Below are 12,919 nucleotides of genomic sequence, written 5' to 3' on the forward strand. Positions count from 1 at the left end.
CAGTGTGATATCTATTGTGTTGTGCGCAAAAATTTATCAGAAATCTGTGTATAATAGATATGTACCTTTTTTTATATAAAATATAGTTTAATGTGCAGTCCAGTCATTTAAATGATAATTACAAATTAATATTTATGGATTGTCACAAAACTAACAAAATAATAAATGTACAATATAATATGGTCCGCCAATCCGCATTGGAGCAGCGCGGTTGATTAAGCTCTGATCCTTCTCGTTCACGGGGAAAGAGGCGTTAACATGGATATTATTAGAAGACCATTTTGCTATTAATCAAAATAAGAAAGAAATAAAATTGAACGAAAATTAAAACTATCGTAACATGCAAAATATTTGCTAATTTATGATCATAACCAATTCTCAATTTCGGTAACTTTTTTGCAAATTCATGATAATAATATGACACTACATAGTGACTTTTCAATATTTTTTCGATGGTGCGAGTTTCCTTTGATGTAAAATATTTAGATCATCGGATCTTTCGATCGTAGATTTTACACTCCAGAAAATTTTGCTTGAAATTAATAAATGTTAGTTATGTAACAGATCCATAAATACCAAATTGTTACAATATGTAAGTGAAATAATGTAATAAGCTACGTTAACTTTATGTATGAAATTATGCAATTTAAAACAAATTTTCACTTTGTATGAATGCTAGAGTCTTTATCTAGAGCTATGAACTATGAAATGATATTTTATTTATTTAATTTTTTTATTGTACACCAACACACTATACTTTCTTGCACATACCAAGGTTGGCTGGTAGAAAATGTATTAGCATTAAGCTCGCCTTTTGTACACACTTGTATTAGTGTATTTATTATACAATAAAGAATTTCAATAAATGAATTATTGTTACTATTAATGAGATAAAGTTGTACAATTTGTAAATTTATAATATAATTATATTACTTTTTACAACAAAATTGTTTGATTTCAATTTGCGATTATAAATAAAATAATGATTTCAAAATACTGAAAATTACAATTTCATGTAATCATAACGATCGATTATTTGAAAGCTGCAGAAAATCTATGAATCCATTTTTACACTATTAAATATTAATGACACCTAATGAATAACACATACTAAGTTTCGAAAGATTAAAAAGTTGGGTGAAATATTTATAAAGGACACAACGATGTTACAGGGGCATCATTTTCATTAATTTTATCATTATAATGATATAAAAATCTAAGGTAAGCTACGCCTACGAAATTCTATGAAAATTATTATTATTTAGTCATATTGCTCGATATGGTCCAATGAATAATTAGGTTTGGACTTAAGTTCAGACTTTGGGATCTGGTGATGGATAAGGATTAAAAGAGGCTGAATATTTGTTAGTGTTTGAGTCAAATATTTGGCTTTTTAACACATCTCTATAGGCATTCTTTATTGATCATTATATGTTTAATTTTTGGTTTGATATACTAACTTAGTCCTCTTGTTTTCAGTTTTATCTTGAGATACTAATGTTGGGTCTATTTTCTTAGAATGGCATCTGCGTCATTTTTTTTGTATGAGTCATAACAAAAAAATACGATAATATTTTTTTTATAAAAGAAGCTTTGCATACATTTTATGCCCGAAGTAATTTAAGCTTGATAATACCTAATATACCCTTATTGTCAATTCCCTGGTTTTTTCTTTCTACTTTCATTTTATTTAATTGATTATCCGATCATTGAATTTCAATAAATTTTTTATAAAAAAAATTGTTTATTACAAAACATAAATAACAAATCACATTTTAATTGTATCACATATATGCAATTATAAATCGTTTTATAAAAAAAATATTGTAAATTGAAATAACGTTTAATATAATAACTTATTTTTAAATAATAATTATAATATAATGATATTCAATGATCAAAGTAGTTTACATAAGCTAAGCCTCTAATTTGACTAAAGACTCCTGATGGACTAGATCATTACTAGGATAGTCCAGGATTGTCCAAGGGTGAGGTGAAATTGGTGTTTTTATTTGGACCCTGGGATATAATAAAGCGTCATAAACTGGCGTAATTAAATACATTTAGGATACTATAAGCACTCATCTTTCACACATAACTACGATATATTCCACTACTAGACATATTTCATTTACGTTTTTTTTTTTACCTTTTCATATATGTCACGACTTCACACGATCGAATTACGGAAACATCGAAACATTTACATATTCATCTACGTCTTATAATTGTAATCAGTAATTCAATTTCTAAATACATTTATAGTATATATAATTGTTTATAATCTAGCGTCTAAAATACACGCATCAGCTATAAAACAAACACTAATAAAATAAGGCAAATCGGATATTACGGAGGGATTAAAAATGTCCACTAAATATCAGGCACTCAAATTGAAATTATTTTTAAAGGAACGCTTATAGGTCTAGGGTGGTTATTCTAGAAACTGAATGCTATACTTGGTTACTAAGAGACTAAGAACTAAATCGACAACAGAGACGTATAAGTCGGACTTTATGCTTGCACATTTATATTAGGGTCTGTTTCTTCGACCTATGTTATTGCTGTCTAAGGTTATACGTCATCTGACAAAAGATTTTGGTAGTTTTTTTTTCATGTTTATTTGTTTCATATTTCTGTTTTTAATCATTAAATCCTGTACTTGTTTACTAGGTACACCAACAATCAATGAAATAACCTTCAATCACATTTGTCGTCACTTGACGTGAGTTGTAAATCCTTCGGTAGTTTTTCAGGTACTATTCTCACGGATTTCTTCCGTTCAGTCTGTTTCCCTACCAATGTTCGCGATCATGACATCTTAAGTATTTATATTTTCAGTATTTTTACAAAGTTAACGTTCTTAAGATGTACTTAACACTGTCCGAATTATATGTCCATAGTTGTTGATCTACAAAACTCAAAGGGTTACGGGTCACTAAAATGTCTAAACTTATTCGAACGTCTGTAGATCTTCGTATTTGGCAAATATAATTTTGGATGGATTCAATTTTTTTCGTTAGTTTATAATAATGCCATTACCAAAACGTTGTTGTTCTACAATCTACGACTTGTTACAATTTAATTGCCCTGTCATTTTAGCTGCCTTTGCTCTACCATGCAATAAACCAATGACAATATAACATGAACTGTAGATCTATACAATTCTGATAATACTTGACTTAGAACATTACTTTTGCATTTTCATTTTAATGTATCAAAATTCGTGTTATACTGTAACGGTAGTTATAATCTCGTTTCTACTACAATTCTTCAAAAAAGTCCTTAAATATCTACTCCTAATTCGTTAGCTTACATTTCGAAGCCGTGGACCCGTTTGGTATTTTAATTCATTTCAACAGTTCAAGAAGGATTCGGAAGATCTATATTGTATAGTTAACTAAATAAGCCCGAAAATAAAAATCTAGAAGATAATTTGTCTATAAAATAAAATTTTACAACGATAAAGTGGAAATGGAAGAGTAGACTATTATAGTTATCTCATTAATTATACATAAACACCTAATTTTTTTACAATACTGTATGCAATCACTAATATGTCTGACCTTTCAATAAATGTACAATGATTCTTATATTATTAATAATAATTAAATATATCGATAATAATAATTGATAATAAAAATGCAATATTATAATAAATGCATATACAAAATTTTGTAACCTGTAAGACAATTTAGTATCGAATATGTTCTAATTTTAAATGTGCTGACATGATTATAATGATAAATGTATAATTTTATATAATAATAATGATTTATTTTTAAATGTCGTTATTATAATAGTTAATAATGAACGTGTATTTTTTATATAACTAACATCTACTTGAATATGAATCAATAAAGGAGACACGATGGGATCACATATATTCCTTACAGCTACTATATATTCAAATACTTTTTGTTAATACTTTTTCAACTGACATCTTAACACGCATAATTTTATATAAAAAAGCTGTCTGTATCTCAAGTAATTTGTCAAATATTTTAAATCAAAAGTTTGACAATTTAAGATAGTGACAGCCTACAATAGTAATTCCATTGCTTTAACAAAAAGCCAAATTAAATATTCTTATAAATTATGAGACGTGTTGTCTCCCAACCGCCAATAGATGGCGTAACTAGTTACATTTATAAAAATCGAATTAATATAACACATTTAATTCTTTTTAAATATAATTATTTTACGGAACAAATATCGTACGAAATGTCAATATAAGTATTATTTTTGTATATATTTTTGTCAATATGATATCACCGCCGGCCCGTCTGCCGTAAGCGTTTAGCGAAAGCGCCTTACCCAACTTCGACTACCTTTAAATACCCTTAAACACGATGTTTTCAATACACTTTTCGATAATATAACTTTTAAAACAATAAGCTAAGTAGTAATTATGTATAAAATCTTTTTCACCATAAACGTAAATTTCTAATAAAAAGAAAAAAATTATTCATAATAATAAGGAGATGAAAACAATATAATCGCAATAGTGTAATTTTCTATCAAAAAATAAATAAAAACGATGCAAATATTTCTTATTTTGTTTTTAGTAACAACAGATTATGAATGTGTAATATGTTTTTTTTTTTCGATAATTTAACGTTAGCAAAATTATGGATAAATCAATCATATGCAAATATGTGTTTTCTTTGTCACCTCCTCAATCAGTATATGCGCCTTTGTCAAACAGGACACGTACTTAGTTCACGTCAGATGATACACATGGCGCTTCAGACGGTAATGTTCCACGCACGACAACTTTTGAACATTTGAAATAGAGTTTACATTATATTATACTTGATTTGAAATGAACTAAATTCGTTCTAAATCTTCAATAAATACAGCTTGGAACTTTTAAATATTACGACATCATAAACTGTCCATTGAACTGACATATTTGATAATGTCACGCCATTATAAAATCAGTACGAATCAATATCAGAAGGCATGTGATTAACGCTTTTAGGTGAGTACGTATTCTGTTTGACCAAAGTTATAGGATTAAGAATGTTCTAGGCGTAGTTGGCGGCACAGTCGAAGAATGAGAAGCAGGCGACGGGCTCGGCGGCTGAGTGCTAGAGCACGTGGAGGTTCTCGCACGATTTCGACTTGGAGTCACGTGCCCAGACACGACCGAGGAGACCACGGACCTGGAGACGAAAGAATGGAGTTTTAGTAGTTGATAAGGGAATGTGTTAACTATGCTTTATTAGCATTCTTTATGTAATTGTCATCATCATCATTACAGCCTATACAGTCCACTGCTGGACAAAGGCCTCCACAAGTTTACGCTAAAAATAACGTGAACTCATGTGTTTTGCCCATAGTAACTACACTGGGCAGGCGAGTTGGTAACCGCAGTACTGGCTTTGTCGCACCAAAGACGCTGCTGCCCGTCGTCGGCCTGTGTATTTCAAAGCCAGCAGTTGGATCGTTATCCCACCACCGGTCGACTTTTTAAGTTCCAAGGTGGTAGCGGAACGGTGTCATCCCTTAGTCGCCGCTTGCGACACCCACGGGAAGAAAAGGGGTGGCTATATTCTTTAGTACCGTAGCCACACAGTACAGTTTGTAATTGTGATGGAAAGCAAAGATACGGTCCTGGTGATAAATGATTACGGTAGCTTATAGATATTTCAAACATTTACAATGCTAGGCGAATACGTCGATGTTCCCTCCAAAGAGGTTTTACATTACTTATCATACTCGTACACTAAACAATACTCACTTGAGAGCAGTAGCTATGAAATTTTGTTTCGCCAGGTTAATCCAGGTGTAACAGCATTTCAATCATAACATTTATATTTATATTTACAGTACAATATCGAAATTTGCCATAATTTATTTTAAATATAAAAATATATTTAGTAAATTACAAAAACAAATTGCTATTTTTTGCGAATAACACATACAAATTATTTAAACTAAATCAAATCAAAATATATTTTATAAGATACCTTCACACTGGCAGAAAGTCTCGTGCGTTTTCTAGGCGTACTGGCAGCGGAGGCAGGTGCGGGCGTTGTCGTCGTCTCCGCTTCAAGCGGAGAACGCGCTCGACTGCGATTCTTACGCGAGCCGCTACGTTTTCTGAAACATTTATTGATAATAATAAAGACATACTTAGCGCAGAAGCATTAAAAGATTTAATATGATAAAAAGGTCTTTTAATGAATCATTACTGAAGTGACAAACAATTTTACGTTCCGCCCGATGAAAAGCGTTTACCGTAGCTTAATCGTATATATACGTCTGCAACACCAGAAGCATTGCAAGCGCGTCGCCGACTACAATCTTCACCGTGTCTCCTTTCCCATGTACTATTATACCCTCCCAGTACTGTGCTATAATTTGAACTCATGATCGTCTGTTAAGATTTATGAGTTCTTTCTATAGAGCATTTGGTAATTATGTAATCGAGGAGTGTAATTTAACCCTAACCTATCTAACTTAAGAAGTACAACGTTTAACGACAGTTTCGTTTAAAAAAAAAATAACCCTAATCTATCTAACTTAAAAAGTACAACGTTTAACGACAGTTTCGTTATACAAAAAAAAATAACCCTAACCTATCCATACACTCCTCGATTGTACATAATATCCGAGCATTTTTCACTTGCTTTCATTTTTTTGAGCGAAATTATACAATTTAAAATATTCCAACCTCACTCTCTCAGCGTGTTGCTGTTTTAGTCGTATCTGCGTGAGGAGTCCGACCAGCAGCTCGTCCACGTTGTGGTTTATGCCGACAGACGTTTCAATGAACTTGCACTCGTACGACGTCGCTAACGCTTTTCCCTCTGAAAGCGGTAAAAATTTCGTCAGTTAGCACCTTTATAACACTGTAATTCAGAATCACAGTAACTATTTCACGCTTATTTCTTTTTAAGTTTCTCTTATACTTTGTATATGATTCTTATGGAATATAAAAAAAATAGAAAACGTAAGAAAAAAAGCCGACCGATGGCGGGATAACCATCCAACTGCTAGCTTTGAAATACGCAGGCCGAAAACGGGCAGCAGCGTCTTCGGTGGGGCAAAGCTAGTCCTGCAGTCACAAACACATGAGTTCACGCCATTTTTGGCGTGAATTTGTGGAGGCTTATGTCCAGTAGTGGACTGCGAAAGGCTGCTGTGATGAAGAAAATATCGATTTAAACTGTTTCATTAAATTAAATTTGGTAGTTTGCAACACAGGACAATGTTTGTAGAGTCAGACTTTTTTTATACAACTAGGTTGACAAACAAGCGTACGGCTGACCTGATGGTAAGAGACTACCTTAGCCTATAGACGCCTGCAACACCAGAAATATTGCAAACGCTTTGCTACTCTACCGCCAATTCCTTCCAGGAGCTCTGGTCACCTTACTCACCGCAGGAACACAACATTGCTTGAAAAGCAGTATTATTTAACTGTGATCTTCTGTAAGGTCGAGGTACTTCCCCAGTCGGGCGTCTCCATATTTCGAGCAGAATATTTCCTGCTGTGCGATATATCAGTTGAGACCTTACTTTACTTCAATGAAGGTAGTATTAAATATATATAACAATTTTTAAGTAGGTATAACATAATGTAATAGTGTTTGTTGCAGTTTTCTTTTAACATAATGAGAATCGCATTGAAAACTGTAAAATGCTTCCACTGCAATTGTTATTTGTAAAGTTCTGGCGCTCGTCCAACTCAACTTGAAAGTCACGGAAGAACAAAACATTGTCTGGGATGTGGATGTGAGATTATTCTTATGTTCGTAATCGGAATGATTGCGAAGTATGGCTTGGTAATATTTGAAGCTATAGATATCTATTTAGGCTATCAAGTAGCCAAGCATTTTCATTTTTGGATTATTGGCTTCCGACAGTGACAACATGTCACGAATGCTTTGTTTATGTCACGTAGAACAGAAAAAGACAAGAAGGAATTACTGAATATTTGTAGGAACTAAGTGTCTGTCTGTGTCTACATACTATGCACTACACAGACTCCAAAATATGTCGTTTGAGAAGATATTAAAATTAGGAAATTGTTAAACATAAACAATAATGTACGATAGATGCATATATAAATAAAATAAATAAATATAAATATCTTATAACATACACACACGGTCGTCTGTTTCTATGGTAAGCAACTTAATGCTTTTTTTTTTTTATAAATAAAGTTATGTCCACAGGCTTAAAGTGCCCATGCTTTTGTTATTCCGATTTTGAGTTTTATTACTGATCGTTTACTTGTTACACTACTGCAGCTTACATTAAGAGACCTAATTATTCTATCTTAGTATCCCTAATGCAGACGTGAGTCCACCGACCAAAATTATGCTAAACTTAATTGATATCTTACATGCAAAAAGACTGTTGTTGTCACTATTATAATAATTATTATTATCTATGTTTATATATACACTTACTTGCTATCTATAATATATGTACACTTATTGTCTAGCTAACGTATATGTACACTTATGGCCTACTTGGCCTACTTACAATATACACTTAACCTATGTTATTATTAGTATTTTTTTTTTTTTTACTTACTCCTAAGTTTTTTCCTTACATTAAATTACAATTTATTCCTACAAATAAGGTGTGCTACAATTTTAACATTTCGAGCACACCCTCAATGACGGCGGCATCCCTGTGGTGAATCGCCATCCTGAGGCTGTGCTCGAGCAACTTAATGCTTGTGTTACAGGTAACAGCCGACTGTTATAACCTTTTTTTTGATAAATATACATAGAAATAATACATATATAAATACAAATATTACACCCAGACTGCATCCCGCGGAACAGAAAGCAGGGCCACTACAAACTGCGCCAACGGGCTAGTCTATATACGCAGTCTGGTCATAAATACAGTTACAACTAAAAATAAACAAAATATTACATTTCAATTTGGAATCTGTCATTTTTATATGATTGTTTTCTCATTTTCTTTGTAACAATATGTATCGAATACAAAGTATCGAAACACGAGTAGTATTAAAAAAAAAGTATCGTACCTACTCATAAAAGTATCGAAACAAAAGTATCGATACTTCTAGGTATCGAGTACAAACAGAAAAGTACTCGATACCTAGAAGTATTGATATTTCGACTTCCAAAAAAAAAGTCGTCGCTTCAAATTATCGTACAAACACTGAACAAAATTTTTTCAAATTTCGGTCAACCAAAAAAAAAAGAATATTACTCACTTACAACTTTTGATACGATACCTGTCAAAAAGTACTCATTGAGTAAAAGTATCGAATGCAAAGTATCGAGTACAAAAGTGTCGCTATCTAATGTACTCGATACCACAAAGTATCGATACTTTTTTCGTGTCCCTAAATATATATAGCTAATAATTGTATTGTGATGCCTTTGGTGTTGTAGGCTACGCTACACTAACCGCTTACCATCAGGAGAGCCGTATGCTTATTTGCCATCCTATTCTTATAAAAAACTTCATATGACCAAATCGTCAACAAATTCTATTATATTCATTTATCCTATCTAAAGCTCTTGACATTTAACTTAATATTAATGGTCCAAGTGGTGAACAGCTATTGGACGCTTTAGCGTATGATAAATGGAACTACGACCGACCCATCAAATATTATTATATATAATAATTTGTCTAGCTCGGATGAGATGGGTCGGTCAGGGCCGTCACCACATTTGTTATAACAGTTTATCCTCATAGTTTTACTCCGATATCTTGGATGCTCCACCATGTTGGATTTGGAATTACGTCACGTAGCTAGCCATGCATTGTCATCCAAACTAAACGTTTATACAAGATTTCAGGTTCTTCGAAATTGAAGTGCAAGATTCCACCCTATTAAATTATAGACATTGCAAGTTAAATAAAAAATATAAATATAATAATAAAATAAAAGGATTAAGCTCTAGTCTTAATATGTACGATGAGATATTTTCGCCTAGCATTGACACTAATTAATTAATTAATTAAGAAGCCGACCGATGGCGGGATAACCATCCCACTACTGGCTTTGAAATACACAGGCCGAAGACGGGCAGCAGCGTCTTCGGTGCGACAAAGCCAGTACTGCGGTCACCAACCCGCCTGCCCAGCGTGGTGACTATGGGCAAAACACATGAGTTCACGTTATTTTTGGCGTAAACTTGTGGAGGCCTATGTCCAGCAGTGGACTGTATAGGCTGTAATGATGATGATGATGATGATTGACACTTTATCAGTAATATCTGTACTACTATTATAAAGCTGACAAGTTTGTTTGTTTAAGCGCGCTAATCTCAAGAACTACCGGTTGGAATTAATGAATAAATACGTTTTGTGCTGGATAGTAATAATTAATAATTATTTATTTATTTTTCCAGAATATGGTATACAGGTTGTCAAATTAATAGTTATCCAGCATATTCTACCAATTTTCGGTGTGCAATTCGGTGCCCATTTACTGAAGAAAGCTATATGCTTTAGGATATTTAAGTAGCTTTTTTCCTCAAATCAACGTGGGTAAAACCGCAGGGCAAAGCTAATATAGATAAACATGAGAAAGATAACATATAATAAATATGCGCACATATTTATGGTTCAACACACACTATACTAGTACAAAGTAGTACAAAATCCAGACCATACAAATATACATCTGTATGACCCATACAAACATTTATATAAAGCCGGGATCGTCAAACAGTTAGGATTCACAAATTATGTGTATATAAGAATTATAAGTTGTTGTGTTATTTATTAAATAAACACAAATAATAATTATGTTAACGATTAATTTATTTACGTATTGGTCATATACATATATGTAGCTATTTGTAGTGGTCTGGGCGTTTGTGTTTGTGTATTGTGTGTGATTACGGAAGGATATAGGAGTAAATCCTTCCGGGAGTTGTTGAGTGTGAAGCGTTTATGATTTTTTTTTTGTATGTATTAAATGTTATAAAGGCAAGCTAATGTGGTGACAGCTTAATACCAATTTTAAATAAATGTAATTATTTGCAAGTTTCCATTTAATTGCATACGTAATTTTATCTAATTAACCCCAATTTAAATACATTCCCTCCATAACTTAGCGATAAAACGATAATTTAGGGTTTTATGTAAATACAAAGATGTCTCTTCACTGAATACATTGCGCTATAGGACGATATCTGTGCGTCTGGTCCTCAGGTAAGCAATTTAATGTTTGTGTTATAGGTATATATAACACAAACATTAAATTGTATAAATAATATGTTTTTTTGCTTCAATAAATAAATACAAATAATACATATATAAAAATAATTTATATTAAAATCAGGTTCAGGATGGGAATCGAGTAATAATCGTAATCTGAGCCAATGAGCTAGTCAAAAACCGACTTCAATTACATCGACGAGTAAGACAACGTAAATCGACGAAAAAATAGTCAAGTAACTACGCGTTAGCAAAGATTACTCAAAAAGTAGTTATCAGATCTCGATAAAATTTAAATGTGACCACATGATAGCTTAGCATGACAGCTTTTGATTAAATTAAAAATTGTCAAAATCAAAATGTATAATATAACGTAAGGTCGACGAAAAAAGCGTCAAGTAAAAACGCATTATTAGATATAACTCGAAAAGTAGTTGTTAGATCTCAAATTTAAATAGGACCAACTGACACACACCATCTTTCGATTTAAAAAAAATTGTCGAAATCGGTCCACCCGGTCAAAAGTTCTGATGTAACATATACAGTCGAATTGAGAACCTGCTCCTTTTTTGGAGTCGGAAAAGCCAAGAAATTCTATAGAGTCGAAACATACATTTTCCCATACTAAGCTTGACGTTTTTAATATTTTTATTTGCCATACCTAAGCGGTAAATATTTGCCTATGTAACGGTTCCAACTTGTGCAAAATCCGACTTAAGCCAGTTTTTGCATGTTACAAAAAATAAAGCTTACCTAATTGATAATATTTGTAGTTATATAAAGGACTATGTTAATCGTCAATTTGTGATACTTTTATATGAGATACATTTATAGCATTACATAGTACTGCATTACTATATTACAGGTGAACGTTAAGTCTATAACCGGTCGCAATGACACCCTAACAGCCGACCTTGAACCTTTTCCGCACACTTTACGATGTCCCTTGTGAAAAAAAAATTAGGAATGGCAATTACCAAGTTTTCTTATTTGATTAAGCTCGGGTATTGGACAAATGGAATTTCTGGAATAGATCTTGAACGGGGCTTTGTCGTATCAGATTGTGTTTAATAAGATTTTTAACCGAATTCTCTTGAAGGGGTATGATGTTTTTTATCGTATTGATTTTGTATATAAAGGTTTTGTGGCGAAAATTATAATTGGTGCGTAAACGTCAAGTTATTCTAATTGACTGGATTGGCAGAGATTTTAATGTGTCTGTTTTATAATTGGCAATTATTTATCGACAATCTGCTGTGTGGTTACGGCAGTAAACTATATAGGAAGTAGTAATAATACGGAACGAGTCCCGTGGGGGTCATAAAAGGCGACTAAGGGATAATAAAAAGGAACCTTGGAACTTAAAAAGCCGACCAATGGTGGTATAATCATCCAACTGCTGGCTTTGAAATGCAGCAGCAGCGTCTTTGGTGCGACAAAGCTAGCCCTGCGGTCACCAACCCGCCTGCCCAGTGTGGTGACTATGGGCAAAACACACGAGTTCGCGCCATTTTTGGCGCGAACTTGTGGAGGCCTATGTCCAGCAGTGGACTGCGATAGGCTAAAGCGATATCAATCTAATAGAAGATAAATTATTGTAAATAGACAAAATTCGTAAACTTAATAGTTATTTAGTTACTGATATTCATTTTAATGTTTGTGCTATTTCAATTTGTAGATAGCTAATAATTAGTCTTTTACCTTTAATTTAGGTTATTTCTCACGAAATTGCTGTTTGCTTGTA

The 12,919-nt window shown here is 32.6% G+C and overlaps 1 protein-coding gene across 1 annotated transcript in view; it reads right to left on the reverse strand.

The window, feature by feature from the left end:
- Window positions 1-5,093: 5,093 nt before the first annotated feature.
- Window positions 5,094-12,919, reverse strand: part of LOC123665565 — a 38,337-nt gene continuing 30,511 nt past the window's right edge. The window contains exons 10-12 of the mRNA XM_045599852.1: window positions 6,683-6,818; window positions 5,976-6,108; window positions 5,094-5,168 (exon numbers count right to left, since the gene is read on the reverse strand). Of these exons, the coding sequence (XP_045455808.1) occupies window positions 5,094-5,168; window positions 5,976-6,108; window positions 6,683-6,818 (344 nt within the window). The remainder of the gene's footprint in view (window positions 5,169-5,975; window positions 6,109-6,682; window positions 6,819-12,919) is intronic.

The sequence above is a fragment of the Melitaea cinxia genome, chromosome 24, assembly GCF_905220565.1.
Source record: "Melitaea cinxia chromosome 24, ilMelCinx1.1, whole genome shotgun sequence".
In the NCBI taxonomy this organism is placed as follows: Eukaryota; Metazoa; Arthropoda; class Insecta; order Lepidoptera; family Nymphalidae; genus Melitaea; species Melitaea cinxia.